At 38.0% G+C, this 23,438-nt stretch overlaps 2 protein-coding genes and 1 pseudogene across 2 annotated transcripts; 1 reads left to right on the top strand and 2 right to left on the bottom strand.

Moving 5' to 3' along the window:
• Positions 1 to 579: 579 nt before the first annotated feature.
• Positions 580 to 3,805, top strand: LOC130469302 (pentatricopeptide repeat-containing protein At4g02750-like; annotated as a pseudogene).
• A 1,846-nt stretch (positions 3,806 to 5,651) lies between these two features.
• LOC130468942 (replication protein A 70 kDa DNA-binding subunit B-like) lies at positions 5,652 to 8,419 on the bottom strand. Its single transcript, XM_056837991.1, has 7 exons — positions 8,337 to 8,419; positions 8,120 to 8,241; positions 7,939 to 8,017; positions 7,716 to 7,845; positions 7,466 to 7,623; positions 7,255 to 7,375; positions 5,652 to 7,163 (listed from the first exon to the last, which is right to left on the bottom strand). The coding sequence occupies exons 1-7, from the start codon at positions 8,417 to 8,419 to the stop codon at positions 6,969 to 6,971; spliced, it is 888 nt and encodes a 295-aa protein (XP_056693969.1). The 3' UTR covers positions 5,652 to 6,968.
• Positions 8,420 to 9,289: 870 nt separating this feature from the next.
• Positions 9,290 to 14,317, bottom strand: LOC130468940 (uncharacterized). The gene is made up of 4 exons (XM_056837990.1): positions 14,014 to 14,317; positions 12,725 to 13,926; positions 12,451 to 12,634; positions 9,290 to 12,351 (listed from the first exon to the last, which is right to left on the bottom strand). Exons 1-4 carry the CDS (start codon positions 14,315 to 14,317, stop codon positions 9,290 to 9,292), a joined length of 4,752 nt encoding a protein of 1,583 aa, XP_056693968.1.
• Between the last annotated feature and the right edge of the window lie 9,121 nt (positions 14,318 to 23,438).

Genomic DNA, 23,438 nt, shown 5'->3' with positions numbered 1-23,438 from the left:
TGAACATCCCAAAGATACTGCATAATTATAAAGTTTTGAATATAATTATTTAAATGTATTCATCTAATATGCATATTATATGTGTAATATGCAAATGTGACCCACATATCGAGTAATATGTTTTCCACTATATACCGATTTGACTAAAATATTACAAAAAATATTTAGCAAAATTATTATTGTGTAGTATATATTTTTGCTATAATTATAAATTAATATTTTTTACATACATAAATAGTTTATAAAAAGGATAGAGAATAAAAACAAAATAAAATAAATATTTTTTTAGGAAAATGGTTTTTGGCGGAAAAATTTTGCACCAGGAAGTGACACGTGTCATTCCTGGTGTCTGTTTTAGTATAAAAAAAGTACTCCGTAATAGATAAGGGTGACCAACTACGGAGTATAATTTATAACTAAAATAAATTCTGATAAGTTCGAACAAAATAAGCGAAAATCAGATGAATAAAAAAAACACTACACGCATGGATCATTATATTGTATCCACTCACCCAAAATTTCATTGCACTCGGATTATACCGTGACCTGCTAAATGGATGAATTTATTTTGCGGTTACGGGCCTTAGTCTACCTTAAAATGTCCCTTAATACACGATCCACGGAACTAAGTGTGAGTCGTGTGACCGTGTTTGTCTATATGAAAAATTCAAAATTGTAACACCCTCCCAATTCTCACGAACCCTAACCAGCTGATGGGAAGCACAAATTGGAGTATTCTATAGTCCATACTGATCAGCTGCTTGAGACTAGGAACAATGGATTGAAGACCTTGACAAATTGACGATGACTCGTCGTCTTTTCTCCTTCCCCCGTGCCTTTTCATCTCAGTCTGTACAATTTCTGGAGCATACGTCGCCGGAATCCTATATTTTCCGGTGCAACAAAAGAATCCGGGACCTAAGCAAACTTGGAAAAGTTAATGATGCCCGCCAAGTGTTTGACGAAATGCCTAAAAGAGATTCTGTGAGTTGGGACACTATGATTTATGGGTATTCCCGAAATAGCCGGATTATGGATGCCCAGGTCCTTCTTGATGCATTTCCTGGAAGAAATGTGAGAACTTGGACTGCAATGTTATCCGGGTATGCTAAAGTTGGTCGACTTGAGGAGGCTAGGAAGGTGTTTGATTCTATGCCGGAGAAGAATGTGATTACTTGGAATGCTTTGATTACTGGGTATGTGCAGAATGGGGATTTAGTTTATGCCAAGAAGTTGTTTGATGAAATGCCTAACAGAGATACTGCTTCTTGGAACACTATGATTACTGGGTATTGTCATGGTGCTATGATGAGGGAAGCAAGAGAACTTTTCGAGCAAATGCCGGTGAAGAATTTGGTTTCTTGGATGGTTATGCTATCTGGGTATGTTGAAAATGGTAGTTTTATGGAAGCTTGGAATGTATTTGGGAGGATGCATCAAAGTGGTTTGATTCCTGACCAACACATGTTTGTTGTTGCTTTATCAGCTCTAATAGGTTTGGAGGCTTTGTGTTTAGTTGATAGTTTGCTTAGCATTGTGATTAAAACTGGGTTTGAGGAAGATGTAGTTATTGGCACTGCAGTTTTAAATGCCTATACAAGAAGTGGGAGGTTAGACATAGCAATTGACCTCTTCAGTAGAATGCCACAAAAGAACGAATATTCATACACGACGATGATTGCTGCATTTTCACAGTGTGGAAGATTGGATGATGCGATTGAAATCTATAACAGGATTCCTGAACTGACAGTTTCTTCACAAACAGCCATGATGACTGCATATGCTCAGGGTGGAAGAATAACAGACGCTGAGCGTGTGTTCAATGAAATTAAGAATCCAAATATAATTACTTGGAATGCTATGATTGCAGGTTATTCCCAAAATGGAATGATTGATGAGGCAAAAGATGTATTTCTTCACATGCCAATAAAAAATTCAGCCTCTTGGTCAGCCATGATTTCTGGACTTGCTCAAAATGAAAGATGTGAAGAAGCTCTGCATATGTTCGTAGGGCTCCAAAGATTAGGTAACTTTCCTACTCATTCTTGTTTCACTAGCTGTATATATGCAAGTGCTAGCCTTGGAGCTATTGAAATTGGAAAACAAATGCATGCCCTTGCTATTAAAAACTCCTGTCATCATAATTCCTTTGTTGCAAATGCATTGATCTCCATGTATTCTAAGTTCAAGAATACAGAAGATGTTTCCCAAGTATTCAGTGCAATAGGAATAAAGGATGTTGCAGCTTGGAATTCTCTAATAACTAGCCATTCACACAATTACATGCTAGAAAAAGCTCGTGACATTTTTGAAAAAATGCCTGAACGCGATGTTGTCTCTTGGACGGCTATAGTGTCGGCTTATGCGCAAGCTGGAGATTTTGATGCAGCTTTTCATATGTTCATTGACATGTTGGCTAGACAGTTGAGACCTAACGAGTTAACAATTACTAGTACTCTAAGCGCTTGTGGGAGTGCTGGTGCTGTAAAACTCGGGGAACAGATTCATGGTCTACTCAACAAGCTTGGATTTGACTCATGCTTATTCGTAAATAATGCTTTGATAACTATGTACTTTAAATTTGGAAGTGAGGGTGGATTCTCTGTTTTCGAGTACATGTCTGAGAAAGATCTAGTTACATGGAATGCAGTTTTAGCAGGCTGTGCACACAACGGACTTGGTAAAGAAGCCATAAAATTTTTCAAGAGGATGGAAGCTGAAGGGGTTTTCCCAGATCAGATTAGCTTTTTGGGTATATTATGTGCTTGTAGCCGTGCAGGATTATTGGAAGAAGGAAGAGCTTATTTGGATTCCATGTGCAAAGATTATGGGATTAAGCCATTGTTATACCATTATACTTGTGTGGTTGATCTTCTTGGTCGAGCTGGTGAACTTTCTGAAGCAGAGGCATTAGTTGAAAGCATGCCTGTTGAACCTGACTGTGTAATTTGGGAGGCCCTTCTTGGTGCTTGTAAAATACATTGCAATATTGAACTTGCTGAGAGAATTGCTAATAAGCTGTTCAAGATGGATACAGTTAAATCAGGGACATATGTGCTGTTATCTAACTTGTATGCCTCTCACCAGAGATGGGACAAAGTAGAAGAAATAAGAGAGCTGATGATAGCTCAGGGAATGTGTAAAGAACCAGGAACCAGCTGATTAGGGGCATGATTTTGTTAAACAGATCACCTATTTTGATTGTGATTTTGAAGAACCTTCGTATTTGTGGTGAATGTCACACTTTTATGAAGTTCATGTCCAATGTTACTCAAAGAAAGATTGTTATTCGAGATAGAAAGAGATTCCGTCATTTTCAAGATGGTGTTTGCTCTTGTGGTGATTATTGGCGAGACATTCATGATGATTTGGTTGTGTCAAACTATCAATGCACAAGCGTCAGGATAACAGAAGTTTTGAAGGTAACTTTTTTTCACTTTCAAGTTTTCAAGTTTGCCATTGGCATGTATGTATATCTTTTCTATATTTATCTCAAGTTTGCCATTGAAAAAAAGTTTTCAAGTTTTGAAGGTAACTTGTTTTCACTTTCAGGTTTTGAAGGTAACTTTTTTCCTTTCAAGTTTTCAAGTGTACACATAACAGAAGTTTTGAAGGTAACTTTATTTCACTTTCAAGTTTTCAAGATAGCATGTATGTATATCTTTTCAATATTTATCTCAAAAGTCTCATATTTGATAGCCGTCTGTGTATGGCTGATTTATCTCAAAAGTCTCACATACATTTGATAGCCGTCTGTAAATTTGCAGTCATCAAATTACAGAAAAGTCAACAGTGTTTGTTCTTTCATGCTATTTTTCTTTTAACAGAGAAAGATGAATGTTCTTATCAGGAGATGATAGTTTATGACTAGTTCCTTCACATATGCTTGCAGCAGACTGTTCTTTATTCACAAAATTTAATGGGAGAGAAGTACTTATAGTTATATGATATGCCCATTTACTCTTGAGCCAATATTTTGGATGAAACACATGTTTATGTCATACATGCTCTGTGTTTTAAAATGAAGAATGAGAAACCATCATGAACCTTATTGAGTGTATTCAGTTGTCTGCATGATAGCTTGTGAATCTCCTGCATCACAATAAGGATAGTTTGTATATCACATATACTTTCAGTCAATTAAAAAATATTCCACTATCTTCTATCGTATCTACTTTATACGGAGTAGTAATTAAAGGTCTAGTAGTAGAGATTGAGGACAGGTACGTAGTCTCAAGTTTGAATTTCTCGTCCCCTTTATAGTTTCCGTTATTTTACAAACTTCCGTATCATACTTAAGGCAAAACGACCTTGGCTAGACAAGAAACTCTGTTAGGAATACGAGTTACTAATGATACGATCGAGTATCTTAGAAAACATAAAATATGAAAGTATGAAACATATAATCAAATTCACCTAGTAAGGAGTACAATTGATGATATAATAAAAAGAAAAAACATAAACATATAACATACTTCGTAATTCATATTGCAGTTTTAACTTTAGACAAGAATTCGGCTAGCTTTCTTGAGTTGGGTTTGGTACTCCGTTTGCACTTGCAATTCAAAGACTTGTTCAAGGCAATTGTAAACGGAGAAACAAGACTCTTCTTATAATCCAACAAACTAGTTTTTAGGCCCGGGCGATGCCCTGGGTCACTACATTAGTAACATTTATATTATTGTTATTTGACAATGTTATTAATAAATTCCATTTTTATTATATTTATTAATATATTTTTTTACAATGATAGCATGTAACGTGTTGTAGCTCAATGGTAAACACTTTATTGTTTATACATGAGTTCGCGGGTTCAAGTCTTGTACATGCTCCATTTCTAATTTTTAAATATATGAAATTTACATAAAGTGAAATACTCATAAATAGAGCGCCACGTGGCACATAAATTTGATTAGAAACGCCTTTTAATATATAGTATAGATCATATACCCACTCATTTATCTTTCCTAGTTTCATTCGAATAGGCGGATTTTGATTCGGGTCAACAAGCAGGAGCTCATGAGTTTTTACAACATCATTACAAGCAGACGACGATCTTACTAAAAATCCCCCATTATTATTAGATGTGAATCCCAGAAGAAAAACACGGCGTCTCGTACTTCGAGGCGGTGACTCCAAATCGAGGCTGAACAATTTATTCCAAGAATCCGACTTGTTATATTCCTCTAACTTCCACACGTCCATCACCCAATTATACCGATAGTAAATCTTACTAATACAAATACTTTTTGAGTCGCCGTCGTTAAGTATTCCAATGGATGGTTGAATAGGTTGATTAGCCTTAATACCTTGATTATTAATTAACTTAATCGGCTCGAGCTCGAAAATTTCTTTGATTAGATCATATTTTGTAATATCCCGATTATGTAGTAAAGTTTGGTATAATATTTTTATAACTTTAAGTTTCGGGACGAAACTTCTTTTAAAGAGGGTAGATTGTAATACCCTTATATTTTATGATTTTATAAAATATGTTTATAGCTAGAATAAGGTTATAATTATTTATTACGTGAGTTTTCTAAACTAAATGATGTATTTCTATTTGTTATTAGGAAAAATTACTTTAAATAATCCAACCTTTCAACGATTTTCCGTTAATACTCCAACCTTTGGATTATTATCTAATAATCCAACCTTTATACCCCGTTAACTTTTATTGCACCCAACAGGTCACCAACCCGATATAACCGGTAACCTATACACGTGTCATGCAACCATTGGTTTATGGTTTATTTATTTATTTTAACTTATTTTCTTTTCTTTCATATTCCTTTTGGTTTTGTTATTTCTTCCTCTCTCCAATTTCTCAGACCCCCCTTCTCTTTTTCCTCCCGCCGCACATGATCACATATTCACATCCTCTTTATTTCTCCGCCATCCTCCTCCTCCACCCTTACTAAAATCCCACCACTATTATCTTAATCTTCATCAATTGAGTCTCAAAATCTTAAATTCATCAATGGATCAGAGTGAAGAGATTCATCAAAGTCACGCAACCATTAGCTTGAATCATCCCACTTAACATGACCAAAGTCAGTAATTAAAGCCCCTTAAATCGCTTTCTAAAGGTACGAGTCATAGCCGAGTCGACTCGAGAACACTCATATATGTACCTCGCCATTTTTGTTTTCTTAGTAACTCTCTTTCACCCTCCTCACCTTTTTCTCTATCCAGCTAATTTGAATGGTATTAGTGTATTACCGTGGGGGTTTTTTATAAATAAATTGGTTTGGATGTTGTATTGACATGCATGTTTGTTTATCTTTTGATCTGGGTTTATTGAGGTTGATGGAAATTTTATAAACTATAGAAGGGGGAGGCAGAAAATTGGTGGTCTGACTCGTTGCGGTAAATGGGTTGTCAGTTGCGATATGAGCACTCGTTGTCGTGGTTATGGACTTATGGTATTAATTTTGATATGTTGTGGGTGTTTTCTATCTGTGATTAGGGCCTAAAGGGTCGGCAATGATGGTGGTCTTCCGTGACCGAAGTGTAGAAGAACAAAGAAAGAGGAAATCTCAATAGAAAGGAGGAGGAAGAAGGCAGGACAAAAAAAAAGTTATATAAAAAAACGTTGACCTTCTTGACCGGTTTCTGGTCATTTGGGTTCGATAAAAGTTATTGGGGTACAAAGGTTGGATTATTAAATAACTAGTATTTTATGCAAGCGATGCGTGCGTGCATTTTAGAAATTTTATTGTGCCTAATATTTCTTGCGTGCGGAATTTTAAAAAAAATTGGCACTAAAAATCATTCGCAAAGTCCATATTTTGTGATATTGAGGTCATATAATACTCGTAGCTTTACATGACGAATGATCGAATCTTATGACCAATTAAAGCTATTTAAAAAACTTAACATTATTTTGATACAACTAACACATCCCATCGAAAAACCAAATTTGAAGTACTAAACTTATAGTTATTAAACATACAAAATAGCGAGTATCACTTTCTTCTTTTGCTCGCAATATATTTGTTTAACCACATGCACTCCTCCGCCCAATCGATATGTAACACATAACCAACCGTATACGAATGTTCAGGATTAAAAGCTCCAGTTGGTGGATGTAGCACCCATGAAAAAGCTCTGTTTCCGAAACATGCAAATACTTTTTCCATCACTCGATTACGTCCGTTAGGCTGCATGAACGTTAAAAAATATATTGAGATGTAAAAACAACATGAGTTAATTATATTAAAAAATCATGTTGTTAGAGTATTAGATTGAAACCTGTTGAAGTACTGATTTTACTTCAGTAGCTAAACAACCTAAAAGGTATTGTGCAAGATCGTGTAATATCGTGACTTTCAAATTACCACTTTTATCAAATATGGTAAGTCGAAGCAGCAACCTATAAGAAGAAATTAAAAAAAAAATACTATTATAGATATTTACCAATATATAATGTGTGTTTAAGTATAATAGAGATTTAGATAGTTACCTTGGGATAGTTACAGTGTTGTTGATATTGCAAGATTGACATTTTAATAGTCCTTGAAAAATGGCAACCTTTTTTAGGCAACGATTGCATGCTTCATAAATGACGTTATTAACATCATCAACACGACATGCATATGCGGCAACTCGACAGTATTGTACCTACAAAAAAAAAAACAAAGTTAGACAATTAAGTACATAATATCGTATTTAATATATTGACAACACTCAAACTTCAAGGTTAGAAACAATACATTTCTCACAGTTGGAAATTGAGATAATCGGATACGGGGAGTATTAGAAATATCAATCGATGACTTTAGCGAAAAAGTCGATGAACGAAACCAATCTCTCCTTATCCTTGCCAGTTTTTCCGATGTATACCTGTACGTGAAAAAAACTTGTGAGCATAATACTTAAGGTTATGTTGTACATTAATATTAAAACAATATTAAGGTTATGCGAAATTGTGCATACCATGTAGATAAGGATGTTTTTTTTTCATTAACTGGGTTAACATAAATCCTAGTGTAGTATCCCGTGGAAAGATATGTACCTGTTTGTAATTATCAATTAGAAATATTATCACATATGAATATTATACTTTGAACTACATATTAAAAAGACTTTACTATATAATTTAATTTGAATGATGTACCATAGAAGCTCTTGACATGCAGACCACATGCTACAATGATTGGACAAATCTCAACATGATTAAGATTTTCATCAAGAACGTGCGCAAAAGCATTCCAAAGTGTTAATTTAATAACAGTCCAGCTGCAAGTAGAAAGTAAAACAATATTAAGACAAATTTATCGAAATATAGGCAAATTCGATAAGTAATTAACATTTTAATAATGTAGGGGACTTACGTTGTATCCATTATTGCCACGTCTCGCTTGAATGAATCTACACCAATATTCTCAATTGGTGAAACGTATAGGACCAATCCCATTGCATCTAGAAGATCATCAATGTTTCAATTAATAAACGACATATGCATGATAACTATATATTGAAAAAAGGCCAACAAAAGTACCATAAACTCTACCGGTACAGTCGATGTGACAACTTAATCTGTTCAAATGAACCAAATTATAGTGGAATGAAGGTATGGAAATGTCATCCTCCTCTTCACGTATCACATTTGTTTCTTCTTTAATGATCATCTGTTTCCAATTGGGGACAATTTTGTTTTTCCCTTCAGCAAATATCACTTGTACAGCAAGGAGTATATAAATGAATCCCTCTTGAAACCGTCCTATAAACTTTTCAATTGCGGGCTCGTAAATATTGCACTGTATGCCCTCACCCTACAAAAGAAAACACATGTAAAAGTTATGATATAGTTCAGATTCAATGAAAAAATTGAATGAAGTGTATGGTCATTTACCTCAACATCGACAAAAAGCATTTTCCATGCTTTCTTAGTTGTTCCTTTGTGGTTGTAGTTGAAAATATCATAATTACGAATTAGTCGGGCTCGTACATCATATCGTTGTACCCCGCTAGGATATAAATGTTCAAAAGTTGGATAATGGTACTCTGTCATCCTGTAAAGTTAGTTCAGAATAAAATTAGAATTACATAAACCGATATTCACAATGTATGAATATGGATATCACATGATATGAAAGCTATGTACATGAATAAATTTAATTACTCCGATATATAAAAATCACATCCCTCAATTCGTCCGATATATTATAAAATTCATTGGAAAAAATACGGCTAACGCTGACGTAACACACTACTCAGTGTCAAGAGTACAATAACGTTTATTACAAAACTGGGAAATACAAAATAATACTCTAGTTTCGTATCTCTAATCATAAGACAACAAAACTTCTTTGTACACAATATTTTTAGTGAATATGCCTTCACAGCCTTGGACCTTTCCCTTTTCTATCACGATCTTTGTCGTGTTTTCTGAAATTCCTCGTGATAATGCCACATATAGCTGGCCGTGGCTAAATACATGATCAGGGAGGTATATGCCAACATGTGGAATAGTTTGTCCCTGAGACTTGTTGATAGTCAAGGCAAAACTCAACTTCACAGGAAATTGCTTTCTGACCATCTCGAATGGCAATTTTATATCTTCAGCAGTTTTCAAGGGAATTCTTGGCAAAAACACTCTGTTTCCCCTAGAATGTCCGGTTAATATCTCAGCATCAATGAAATTTTCCTTTAATGAATGGCAAAGCAACCGTGTTCCATTGCAAAGACCATTTTTAGGATCAATATTTCTCAAAAGCATTAAAGGTACCCCAGGTTTCAGGGTGAGAGCATGAGGAGGTAATCCCGACGCAGAAATCGAATTCAAAAACTCTTGTTGATACAAATTTCTCTTATCTTCAGGAACAGAGTCAAACGAATAGTACGTTTTTCCTTCTCCGAGAAACTTTTCGACAACCTTATTATTTATCCTATCAGTGTCTTCGTTTAGAGGTGTGATGATTGCCCTTTCAACTATAAAATTTCCATCACCAACGTGCTCACTTAAACTTGGAAAGACCTGGTCGATCAAAGCCTCGATCGAACTATCTGCCACTGTTGGTATAATCATGCCAGTCGGTAACCTTATCATCTGATCTGAAACAGTAGGTTCATTACCGTTCCCAACAGAGAGTAAGAAATTAGCAAAGCCGTTATCATCAATTGATCTCATATTTTCTCTCAAATGCAAAATACGAATGTGTCTCCACATAGGGGACCTGACAAAAGATGCGTCAATCATTTGAGCTCTAGTTCCATTTCGAACCACCGGTAAAACCTGTCTGAAATCACCACCGAACACAATAATTTTCCCCCCAAACGGCAAGTCGTTCCCCATTAAATCCTTGAGTGACCGATCAACAGCTTCAAATTGATATCTGTGTGTCATTGGGGCCTCATCCCATACGATAATGGAAGAATTTTTTAGGAGAATTGCAGTTTTAGAACGTTTGGTGAATGAGCAAGTTGATGAGCTATCTGGATTAAGTGGAAGCTGAAAAGTTGAATGTGATGTTCTTCCCTGGTGCAACAACGTTGCTGCAATTCCAGATGTTGCAGTGGGAATAGCTATTTCGCCTCTACTTTTTACAGTAGCAAGAAGGGCTCTGTATAAAAATGTTTTTCCGGTGCCGCCAGGACCATCAACAAAGAAAGAACAACCAGCCTTTGAAATGACAGCATTCATTATTGTATCGTATGCAATTTGTTGGTCACTATTGAGAGTGGCAACACATGCTAAATCCTCATCTGGAACCGGAATAGAAAAGTACTCCTCTATGATAGAAGGAAGCTCGTCTATGTCATCAGTACTCTCAGGTAAACTTGGTAACTCCGTGTAGTCAGAAATCTTTTTTCTTAGCGGTCGTAATAACCTATCCAAGTCTTGCAAAAGTTTGTTAGTGAGAAAAACACAATTGTTTGTTGTGTTGGAAGTTGGATAATCCTCAACCATGTAAGGGAAAAACTCATCCCACAGTGAACGCAATCCTGTTGGTTGACAATATATCAAGATGGTTGCAAATAATCGACGTAATGCAGTTGGCATTCGTACCGAACATGCCTCTGAAAGACATTGACGAATGCTTTCATCATTTTCGATTAGACCGAGGGCTTCAGCTGCAGCCCTGAATGTTGGGTGTATGACACCATTGACCGTTCTTAAATGTTCAAACGACGTAGGCCCCCTCACATGATTGAGTAACATTCTCATATAAAACCGTTCTCCTTCCAACGGTGAAGCTACATACAATCGACCCAAAACCCGTTGTGAACTTTTTCTCTTTTGCCATTCACGTGAAGTCGATAACCACCTGTAATGCTCTGGAAATTCTCGATAAAGATATCTCCTTGCATTTGGATCAATCGAATTCATCTTGAAAAATTCAGTGAGCATCGTCTTAGAGTTTCTTGGGTTCTCTAACACGCTTGAGATTGGTTGGTTCGCTTCAAACCTCACTTGATGCATGTTTGGCAAATGAACCTGCAAACGGTCTACGGAAGGACACATTCTAGTCATGGGAAATTTGTAAAGTTTCCACATAGCTTCGGGTGCACAAATCCACCGTGCATCAACATATTGTGCAATCTCATCTCCGTTATGAACTTCCATAGAGACTCTATCTGAACCCTTATGGATGTACTTATATAGATATTTGACACACTTGATGCTGCTGCATATCTCAATATTTATGTGGCAATCATATTTTAGGAGCAAAAATGGATTATATGGGACTACCCACCGATTATCTACACGAACTCGTGAATTTTCACGCAATGGTACTGCTGGACGATCTTGTGGACGGCGATAAAGAGGATATGAGTCATTGCCTTGCTTTGTATCATTGGAGAATTCCTTGGGGAATCCTTTCTTACAACTTCCTTGTTTCATACATGGGGATTTGTGGTTGAGAACACCACATGGGCCATGAATCATGTGTTTAAGAACTGCCTTATACAATTTTGGTTCCACTTGTTCATCGGGAATTACTGCTCTCACAATCTTGTCAAAGTCATCCGGAGTGGTTAGCTTGTCATTCTGATCAAGAATCAATAACATATGAACATGCGGAAGACCCCTCTTTTGGAATTCAATCACATATACATAAGCAACAACCGTTCCGAGAATGCCCCTTTCTAAAACATCCTTTTTCAACTCTTCAAGTTTAGCATGAAAAACCCGTGTCAACAGGTCTGGACGATCGTTTGGTACTTGTCCGGCCAACAATTCTGATTGTATCTCTGGCCAAGACGGATTGCATGTCATTGTAAGAAATAAATCGGGCTTGCCGAACTTATGAACCAATGCCATGGCATCTTGATACCTCTGGTGCATATCTCTTGGACTTCCTACGAATGAAGATGGTAGTATGGTCCGTCGTCCAACATTTTCTGCAAATGGACATTATACACACAAACCTTATTGCATGTGAAACAATGTATGAACTATATTGAGTGTAATATAATCAATTTAATTAATTAAATGTGGACCTGTGTTATGCTCTCCAGCATGTAAAGAATCCTCTAAACCCTTGTATAAATCAGCACGTATCTTATCTTGGTTGAGTGCAATCCACCTCAAATTATTGGCTTGCATTTTTATACAGTTATCGACAACAAATTGTTGGAGTAGACGACCGCCTCTCAAGATTAGAGAATCAAGATTTTGACGCATCTATATCACAAAATACTTGTTTTGGTCAGAAAAGGTATAAGTATACAATTTTTAGGATAAGGCTTAAAAAGAGTTTTTAGAAATATGCACCTGAAACATGTATGCATAGAATTCCCGGCATGTCAACTTTTTACCAGTGGAACTTCGACTGTTTAAATCCCAGCCGTAAGAACCATAAGGAAAAAGTAGAGGATACTGCAATGGGTCATAATAACCGGCAGTGTCTTTGATATAACTCAGTTGCCCAGTTACTGACTCTATCATGATATCCCTATCTTTCAAGTTGGAAATGTCATCACCGCCAACGACAATTGCTGCTACTTGGGAAGCTGTCGGCATTGAGTATTGATGTTTATTTGTAGGTTGCTCTTTGATGACAAATTTGCAATCATTTAAGTCACTACGCTGAGCAAGATGACGAAGATTGTGGACAAAAGGATTGTGAGCATTCAAAATATTCTTGATTCTGTCGATGACTTCGAGCCGCAATGATGAGTTCTCGGCTGCACGATTTTCATTTTCATGCTCAGTATCGTAAATGTAGAGTTGAAGAAACCGGGGACGATCTTCTGCATTCAAAGGTAAGAAACCTCCAATGCGATGGTAAATTGAACCTTGTGCACGAAATGTGTACACGCCTTGACGTGCATTTGCTAGTTCGTCATCTAAATGAACTCCCATTGAAGTGAATGAAAATACGTGGTTGTATTTACGAATATTTTGCCTAAAATGAGTCCCATATTCCGATTGATCAGAATATAGATCAAGCATATCAGCGGACAATGGAAAATCAGGTAAGTTAACCTTCCCGCTTAAGCAACATAGTTCAGTAGATTCACAATGGAAAAGGCGTGCCTGGCAATGTGGACATGTTTTCATGGATGGCAAACTGAATATAGGAACCCCATGACTCTCGTGGTAATTTCTTGCACAATTTCTGTAACCAGTTCTCCCTACTGTCCAAACCCTTATATCATCAGAGATAGGGTTTGATATGTTGTTGGTGTCGACTGCATGACATTCACCGACATTGAATAATAGGCCCGGAATGCGTATTTCATTCTCCGCCTCAACAAAATGCGGCATGTCTCCATCGTCTGAAGTAGGGTCTGGTATACGTGCATTGGCTGTACTGCTCTCGCCAACACAAAAGAATCGATTGGGCATATCTCTTGAGTTTGATGTTGGGTATGATATTGTCAGATTTGTTGCCCTACCTTCACCGACGCTAAAAAATCGATTTTCTAGATTTGCCCGAGTATCGAGTAAACGAAGTTCATCAATAGGTTGCACTGCATTATCAAATCGTGTTTTTGATTAGTTAGGTAAGTGGTAATTTTTACATACTTAAATGAATCTTTTATGTTCGGATTACTTACGTTCACGTCTTTCACATCCTGTCGTGACATTATTGGCACGATTAGTGATGTCTGCCATAGCCCTTCGAGCTCCCAAAGTGTTGGGAGTGTTGTTAACAATCATAGGCCCTTCTGAACATGGCCTTTGGGGTTGACTCTCAGGGGATGCTATAGCATTTGATTCGTTTTCAGAGGCATAAGTGAGTCTTCGTTTGGTATTTAGACGATCTATTTGTTCTGGGGTGAGCGATTTTCTCTGTCGTCGCTTTTGATCCCTCCATATGGATCTTTGATCTTGCATACATTGATCTTCGTTCTCGTCCATTACAAAAATCTAAAACTACACGTATTAAAATTCACGTGTTGTACGAAGTATATCGGAGAGTGAATAATGTAAGTTATTTACTAAATAATGTGCTTTTTTAAAAAACAATTACTTTAAAGTTTTTTTATGGTTATGTTGATGCCTTTTTGTTTTTCTTGTCTACTTGAACGAATGTTTTAATTTAAATTACTATAAATATTTTACTGTGTTTCCTTTTGATTTTTCTTTTTTCTTTAAACAAAAATTTCAATTTAAATTAAATAAAATATTTTAGTTTGATGCTTTTTATTTTTTATTTTCCACGGAATTAAAATCTATTCATTTACCTTTTAATAAAGTATGAATAACGGGTCTCTAATCAAACATAACTTGTCAAGCTAATAAGCAGAGAGGAAAAAATTTAATTATATATATATATATATATATATATATCTCGATATATTTAAGGGATAATAAGAGATATATATTCATTCATGTTTGGCCATGGCAAATAAGGCAAATAAGGCTAATTCATTTCTTTTTCGGAGAATGGGCCTGGCCATTTCATTCTCAAAGATAAAAAAAAGAATAATCGTGTTGCCCAATTTCATTTTTGTTGCTCTTATCTCCTTAAACCTATTTGGATTTGTTTTCACTTCTATCTCCTTCTCACCGCCGCTCATCTTCTCTCTCTTCTCTCTCTCTTCTCTCTTCTCTCTTATCGCCGCTCATTTTAGTTAGCTTTCCCCTTCTCTTTTCTCACCACCGCCGATGAAATACAGCAATCTTCTCTCTTTTCTTCATTCCTTTCTCTCTTTAACTTGGTTCTTCTTTGATCTATCTCAAAAACTCAACAACACCTAAAATGGTTTCTTTTTATGTTTTGAGGGGAAAAATGGCGAACACTATGAAATCGAAATATCAGGAGGATCTCTCCCTTCACAGGTATATTACCCTTATTTTCGTCTTAAATTTGCCTTATTTGACATTGATTTAGAATTTTAGGGTTTTGATTATTTAATGTTTTTGGGTTGATAATCAAACTTTACTTCATGCACAATATCGATTTGTAGAATAGATAGGTTATTTAGTGTTTGCTTAACTAATTTATTTCATGGTTTGTTTTCTCAATTTTTGCTTAATTAATTTTTTGGGAATCTTGATTTGCATGTCGTGTTGGAGAGAAAGCCGTCGAGTCGCTGGTCGAGGCGCTGGTCGAGGCGACGGGGCGCTGGTCGAGGCGATGGGGCGCTGGTCGAGGCGATGGGGCGGCGCATCAAAATTTCTGGTGAGTTTATTGTAGATTCGTTTGATTTTCTGGTCCCTGATTGTTTTTGTGTAATTTTTATATGATGTTTCATTGAATTTTTATCCTTGTTTATTCTGCTTGTTTTTTTGAATTGTGGATTAATCAATGTTGTTGGGATTTTGTGAATTGGTGTGGCATCATTGTTGGTGTGGTTTTTTAAATCAAAAACTTGAATTTTGGCAGGGGTTAATTTACTGGAATGACCTCAGGAGCTGGCTTATGGAATAGATAGATTATTTAGGGTTTAGGGCCCGGATTAATTGTTGCTTGATTTTAGTTGTATTTGGTTTTCTTAATTATTGCTTAACTCAGTTGTTTGCACTTTTGATTTGCATGTGCTGTCCCTCCATGGCGAGAGAGAGCGCTGGTCGAGGCGCTGGTCGAGGCGCTGGTCGAGATAGTTCTATGGCCTCTAATATTGGCGTAGGTGATCGACAGGAAGGACTATATTTTTTCCGTGGGGCTCCAAAGGTTCGTGTGCTAGCAGTGGAGTGTGTGGTCGACTTGTGGCATCAACGGATGGGGCATCCGTCGGAAAAAGTGTTGCAGTTACTTCCTCATGTGAGTCATAAGATTAGGAAGAATAAAACAATTTGTGATGTATGTCCGCGGGCGAGACAATGTAGGGAGAGTTTTCCGGTTAGTGTTAGTCGTGCTAGTCGCACATTTGAATTGGTTCATCTTGATTTATGGGGACCCTACAAGACTCCCTCGTCTTGTGGGGCAAAGTATTTTTTTACCATTGTTGACGATTATTCTAGAGGTGTGTGGATTTATTTACTGAATAATAAAATGGAAGTTGCATCGACATTTCTTAATTTTGTTGCCATGATTAAGTGTCAGTTTAATAGATCCCTTCGAGTAGTACGCAGTGATAATGGTACTGAATTCAATTGCTTACAAAATTATTTTCGTCAACATGGGATTCTGTTTGAGTCGTCGTGTGTTGGGACGCCTCAACAAAATGGGAGAGTCGAGAGAAAACACCAACATATTTTGAATGTTGGGAGGGCGTTACGTTTTCAAGGAAATCTTCCAATAAAATTTTGGGGGGAATGTATTTTGGCCGCCTGTTACTTGATAAACCGTACACCTACCCCGATCCTTGACAATAAAACACCTTATGAGATGTTGTTTGGTAAACCACCATCGTATGTGCCTATCCGCGTGTTTGGGTGTCTGTGTTATGCATATAATCTCCGGTGTAAAGGGGATAAGTTTGAGTCTCGGAGTCGCCGATGTGTGTTTTTGGGTTATCCGTTTGGCAGGAAGGGATGGCAACTTTATGATCTAGAGACACATGAGTTCTTCGTCTCACGGGATGTCAAGTTTCATGAAGGGACGTTTCCTTTTGTAGATGAATCGGATGTGTTGCCACCGGTGCATGATGGTCATGGGGGGCTTGACCATTGGAGTTTGGATGAGAGTGGGACTACGGGTCCTGAGACCGTGTCGTCGCCTGCATGTGATACTGCTGGGGTGTCGCCGCCTACAGGTGATACTGAGGGAGTGTTGTCGCTTCCGGGAGCTGATGAGGGGGTGTCATTGACCAGTGGTGACGACAGGGGAGTGTCGTCGCCTGTGAGGGAGGAACAACAACATGAAACACCTAGTCGAGTGGATTCAGACGTCGTCTCCTCACAGACATGTGTAGAGGAGACGACGGGTAGTGACGAGAGTGAGACAAGGCAGTGTGTGGAGGATACGGAGTTAGGAAGGGGGAAGCGTGTGAAGTTTCCGTCGACAAAGCTGAAAGACTGTGTGATACATACAATACGGGAAAAATATAGTACTTCCGACAAAACACCTACGGCGTCATCACTCTCAGGTACTCCTTATCCTATCACATATTTTGTTAATTATGAGCGTTTTTCGTCAAAGCACAGGCATTATATAGCAGCATTGCAAGAAGGGCAAGTTCCTAAGAGTTTTAAACAAGCGATGCAGCATGAGGGGTGGCGTCAGGCAATGGCTGCTGAAATCGACGCGTTGGAGGAACAGGGGACATGGACGTTGGAAAATTTACCGGAAGGGAAGAAAGCACTGGGGAGTAAATGGGTGTATACTGAGAAGCGTGATGAGGATGGGAATTTATTGAGACTGAAGGCTCGATTGGTATGTTTAGGGAATCATCAGGAGGAAGGGTTGGATTATAATGAGACATTTGCTCCCGTCGCGAAGTGTTAGGTTATGATACATATGACAATTACATAGATCATGCGGAAACAACCATTAACCCAGGAAACATATTATTTACACATAATCATATAGCATAATTAGATGCATACTCTTTGTTGCGTGCCTTCCCTAGCTGCGCCCGAACCGAACAAGAACAAGTCTTTTAGGACTCCAAGTGTCGTCCCTCCGTAGAAAGTCCACAGCACGTCCGGATCCGCCTTAAGATTGACCAACTAGAATCGCCCTTAAGGTACTCAGAAAATTCGGCACTTTTGAGCAAGATGTGTGTTTGATTTTCTCTCAAAAACTCACTTTTGAATACTTAAAAACTTGTGTATAAATTATGAGCCCTAGGCCTTTATTTATAGAGTTATGGAAAAGGAATCGTAATCCTAGTAGGATGCGAATTAATTGGAATTAGAATTCTACACGAATTCTACTTAATCAATTTATCCAATAGGAATAGACATTTAATCATACACTGACTCTTGCAGATTCAGGAATCTCGCATGAGCTGAAACTCACACACACACGGCAGCCACAAGGGCTGCCCATGCGCGTGCGAGCAGCAGCCCACGCAGCAAGGCCCACGCATCCGTGGCCTTGGCGCGCGCTGGGCTTGTGGCGTGCGTGCTTGCTGGGCGACGGCCTGGCTTCGTGCTGGGCCTTCGTCCGGCAGGCCTCGTCCGATGCTAATTCGTACGATACGCTTCCGATTAAATTTCCATTTCCGGAATCTATTTCCGATACGAACAATATTTAATATTTCCGATTCCGGAATTAATTTCCGTTTCGAACAAATATTTAATATTTCCGTTTCCGGAATTATTTTCCGATTCCGGCAATATTTCCGATTCTGACAATATTTCCGTTTCCGGCAATATTTCCGATTCTGGTAATATTTCCATTTCCAATAATATTTTCCGATACGTACCATGTTTCCGTTTCCGGCAACATCTACGACTTGGATAATATTCATATTTCCGATACGATCCATATTTCCGTTTCCGGCAATATCATCGTTTCCGGAGTATTCATTTCTTGCCTGTGACGATCTTAGCTCCCACTGAAACCAAGATCCGTCGGTTCCGAATATTCATAGATGGAGTATTTAATGCCATTAAATACTTGATCCGTTTACGTACTATTTGTGTGACCCTACGGGTTCAGTCAAGAGTAAGCTGTGGATTAATATCATTAATTCCACTTGAACTGAAGCGGCCTCTAGCTAGGCATTCAGCTCACTTGATCTCACTGAATTATTAACTTGTTAATTAATACTGAACCGCATTTATTAGACTTAACATAGAATGCATACTTGGACCAAGGGCATTATTTCCTTCAGTCTCCCACTTGTCCTTAGGGACAAGTGTGCATTTCCTAATTCCTTTGTCGCTCGATGCTTGCTCTTGAACATAAGGTAAGAGTTGTCATCCTTATTATGTCCAGAGGTGTTCCTCGGTTTCAGAGTTCAACTGATCAAATAAACAGATAATCATAGCCTATGATTCATCCGAGCACGGCCATGCATTTCACAGTTTCTAGCTCTCCGAGTGGCCTTGTACAACTTTTAAGCATCTCATCCCGATTTATGGGAGGACAATCCCAATCTTGCGATCTTGAGATTAGACTTCGTTTGATAGGTGATTACCTGAGCGTTGCCTTTATAGCCTCCTTTTACGGTGCGACGGTTGGTCAACGTCAAAGCAACCAGTTCTCAAACAAGTAATCTCAAATCACTCAGGTATTGAGGATTTAGTGTCTAATAATTTAATGAAATTTACTTATGACAGACTTTCATCTCTTACAGTAAAGTTTCATAGGTCTTGTCCGATACTAGTCTTCCCAAAGTAAGTATCTATGCAAATGATTATGACATTGCCATGTCCACATAGTTCAAGAAACAGAACTACTAGTCATCTTGCATTCTAATCGTCTAACGTTTTCTATGCGTCCAATTTTATAGAAAACTCCGACTAGGGACCATTTTCAACCTTTGACATTCAAGTTCACTTGATAGACATTTCTTAGTCACAGGACTGGTCCTGACAGTCTATCTTGAATATATCGTCAAGTTGAAGGGACTCATCATTTAATAAACCACAAATTAAATGGAAAAATGAATTCCTTTCATTTATTGTGAATGATTAACCAATAATGTTTTACAAAGATTTAAACTCTAAAACTTTAAAACATTAAACAGAGACATCAAAGCCATTCTCCAATATGCTTGATTCCCATAGCTGCAGTGTGCGAGTTGTGCTTCGCTTGCGGCAGAGGTTTAGTTAATGGATCTGATATGTTGTCATCAGTTCCAATTTTGCTTATCTCGACTTCTTTTCTTTCAACGAACTCTCGTAGAAGGTGAAATCTACGAAGTACATGCTTGACTCTCTGGTGGTGTCTAGGCTCTTTTGCCTGTGCAATAGCTCCGTTATTATCACAATACAGGGCTATTGGTCCTTTAATGGAGGGGACTACACCAAGTTCTCCTATGAACTTCCTTAGCCATATAGCTTCCTTTGCTGCTTCATGTGCAGCAATGTACTCCGCTTCAGTTGTAGAATCCGCAATGGTGCTTTGCTTAGCACTTTTCCAGCTTACTGCTCCTCCGTTGAGGCAGAAGACAAACCCAGACTGTGATCTGAAATCATCTTTGTCGGTTTGGAAACTTGCGTCCGTATAGCCTTTAACAATTAATTCATCATCTCCACCATAGACCAGGAAGTCATCTTTGTGCCTTTTCAGGTACTTCAGAATGTTCTTGGCAGCAGTCCAATGCGCCTCTCCTGGGTCTGACTGGTATCTGCTCGTAGCACTGAGTGCGTACGCAACATCCGGGCGTGTACATATCATAGCATACATTATTGAACCAATCAATGATGCATATGGAATCCCATTCATTCGTCTACGCTCATCAAGTGTTTTTGGGCACTGAGTCTTGCTTAGAGTCATTCCATGAGACATGGGTAGGTAGCCTCGCTTGGAGTCCGCCATCTTGAACCTATCAAGCATCTTATTGATATAAGTGCTTTGACTAAGTCCAATCATCTTTTTAGATCTATCTCTGTAAATCTTGATGCCCAATATGTACTGTGCTTCCCCTAGATCCTTCATCGAAAAACATTTCCCAAGCCAAATCTTGACAGAGTTCAACATAGGAATGTCATTTCCGATAAGCAATATGTCGTCGACATATAATACTAGGAAAGCAATTTTGCTCCCACTGACCTTCTTGTATACACAAGATTCGTCTGCGTTCTTGATGAAACCAAAGTCACTGACCGCTTCATCAAAACGTATATTCCAGCTCCTGGATGCCTGCTTCAATCCGTAGATTGATTTCTTTAGCTTGCATACCTTTTTAGCATTCTTTGGATCCTCAAAACCTTCAGGCTGTGTCATAAACACAGTTTCTGTTAAAACGCCGTTTAAGAAAGCAGTTTTGACATCCATCTGCCATATTTCGTAATCGTAATATGCAGCGATTGCTAACATTATTCGAATAGACTTTAGCATTGCAACTGGTGAAAAGGTTTCATCGTAATCCACACCGTGGACTTGCCTGTAACCTTTCGCAACCAATCTAGCTTTGAAAACTTCAAGTTTCCCATCCTTGTCCTTTTTCAGTTTGAAAACCCATTTGCTTCCAATGGCTTGGTAGCCATCTGGCAAATCGACCAAATCCCATACTTGGTTTTCAGACATGGAGTCTAATTCAGATTGCATGGCTTCTTGCCATTGCTTGGAGCTAGGGCTCGTCATAGCTTGCTTGTAAGTCGCAGGTTCATCACTTTCAAGTAATAGAACGTCATAGCTCTCGTTCGTCAAAATACCTAAGTACCTTTCCGGTTGAGATCTATATCTTTGCGATCTACGCGGGGTAACATTTCTAGATTGACCATGATTCTCACCAGATTCTTCTAAAGATCTCTGAGTTTCATCCTGAATGTCATCTTGAGCATTCTCTAGAGTTTGTTGTTCGACTCGAATTTCTTCGAGGTCTACTTTTCTCCCACTTGTCATTTTGGAAATGTGATCTTTCTCCAAAAAGACACCATCTCGAGCAACAAACACTTTGTTCTCAGATGTATTGTAGAAGTAATACCCCTTTGTTTCCTTTGGATAGCCCACAAGGATACATTTGTCAGATTTTGGATGAAGTTTGTCTGAAATTAATCGTTTGACGTATACTTCACATCCCCAAATCTTAAGAAAAGACACATTTGGAGGCTTTCCAAACCATAATTCGTATGGAGTCTTTTCGACAGCTTTAGACGGAGCTCTATTTATAGTGAGTGCAGCTGTATTTAGTGCATGTCCCCAAAATTCTAATGGAAGTTCGGCCTGACCCATCATTGACCTGACCATGTCTAGCAAGGTTCTGTTCCTCCGTTCTGACACACCGTTCCATTGTGGTGTTCCAGGAGGAGTCAATTCTGATAGAATTCCACATTCTTTCAGATGGTCATCAAATTCATAGCTCAGATATTCACCGCCTCTATCAGACCGCAGTGCCTTAATCTTCTTGCCTAATTGATTCTCTACTTCACTCTGAAATTCCTTGAATTTGTCAAAGGATTCAGACTTATGCTTCATTAGGTAGACATAACCATACCTACTGAAGTCATCAGTGAAAGTGATAAAGTAGCTGAAACCACCTCTAGCATTTGTACTCATTGGTCCACATACATCTGTATGGATTAAACCCAATAGTTCATTTGCTCTTTCTCCAACTTTAGAGAAAGGTTGCTTTGTCATTTTGCCAAGTAAACATGATTCGCATTTACCATAATCCTCTAAGTCAAATGGTTCTAGAATTCCTTCCCTTTGAAGTCTTTCTAAGCGTTTCAAGTTTATATGGCCTAATCGACAATGCCACAGATAGGTGAGATCTGAATCATCCTTTTTGGCCTTTTTGGTATTTATGTTATATACTTGTTTGTCGTGATCTAATAAATAAAGTCCATTGACTAATCTAGCAGATCCATAAAACATCTCTTTAAAATAAAACGAACAACTATTGTCTTTTATTATAAAGGAAAATCCCTTAGCATCTAAGCAAGAAACTGAAATGATGTTTTTAGTAAGACTTGGAACATGGAAACATTCTTCCAGTTCCAAAACTAGCCCGGAGGGCAACGACAAATAGTAAGTTCCTACGGCTAATGCAGCAATCCGTGCTCCATTTCCCACTCGTAGGTCGACTTCTCCCTTGCTTAACTTTCTACTTCTTCTTAGTCCCTGTGGATTGGAACATAAGTGTGAGCCACAACCAGTATCTAATACCCAAGAAGTTGAATTAGCAAGTATACAGTCTATAACGAAAATACCTGAAGATGGAACGACTGTTCCGTTCTTCTGATCTTCCTTTAGCTTTGGACATTCTCTTTTGTAATGGCCTATTCCATCACAATAAAGACAGCTTGATGTGGACTTGTCCTGCTTTGATTTAGCATTGCCCTTGGACTTTCCACCTTTCTTGAATGGTCTCTTTCTAGCCTTGAGTAAATCTTTGGCTTCACAGTCCAGTACTATTTCAGCCTTTCTTACAAGGTGAATAAATTCTGCAACTGTTTCTTCTCTTGGTTCACTTAGGTATTGTTGCTTGAAGCGACCAAACCCACTGTGTAGTGAATTGAGCAAGACAGAGAC

The sequence above is a fragment of the Spinacia oleracea genome, chromosome 3 (genome assembly GCF_020520425.1).
Source record: "Spinacia oleracea cultivar Varoflay chromosome 3, BTI_SOV_V1, whole genome shotgun sequence".
Taxonomy (NCBI): Eukaryota; Viridiplantae; Streptophyta; class Magnoliopsida; order Caryophyllales; family Amaranthaceae; genus Spinacia; species Spinacia oleracea.
This window is presented reverse-complemented; position numbering and strand designations above follow the sequence as displayed.

What these genes read in the sequence shown, in the direction of transcription:
- LOC130468942 (XM_056837991.1), bottom strand. Translation starts at nt 8,419, where the DNA reads ATGGGATTGGTCCTATACGTTTCACCAATTGAGAATATTGGTGTAGAT. An exon ending in GCATGTCAAGAGCTTCTATG is followed by an intron (nt 8,018 to 8,119) that starts GTACATCATTCA and finishes AATTACAAACAG; the next exon opens with GTACATATCTTTCCACGGGA. An exon ending in AACACTGTAACTATCCCAAG is followed by an intron (nt 7,376 to 7,465) that starts GTAACTATCTAA and finishes TTCTTCTTATAG; the next exon opens with GTTGCTGCTTCGACTTACCA.
- LOC130468940 (XM_056837990.1), bottom strand. Translation starts at nt 14,317, where the DNA reads ATGGACGAGAACGAAGATCAATGTATGCAAGATCAAAGATCCATATGG. An exon ending in TCTATGCATACATGTTTCAG is followed by an intron (nt 12,635 to 12,724) that starts GTGCATATTTCT and finishes TTTGTGATATAG; the next exon opens with ATGCGTCAAAATCTTGATTC. An exon ending in TGCTGGAGAGCATAACACAG is followed by an intron (nt 12,352 to 12,450) that starts GTCCACATTTAA and finishes GTCCATTTGCAG; the next exon opens with AAAATGTTGGACGACGGACC.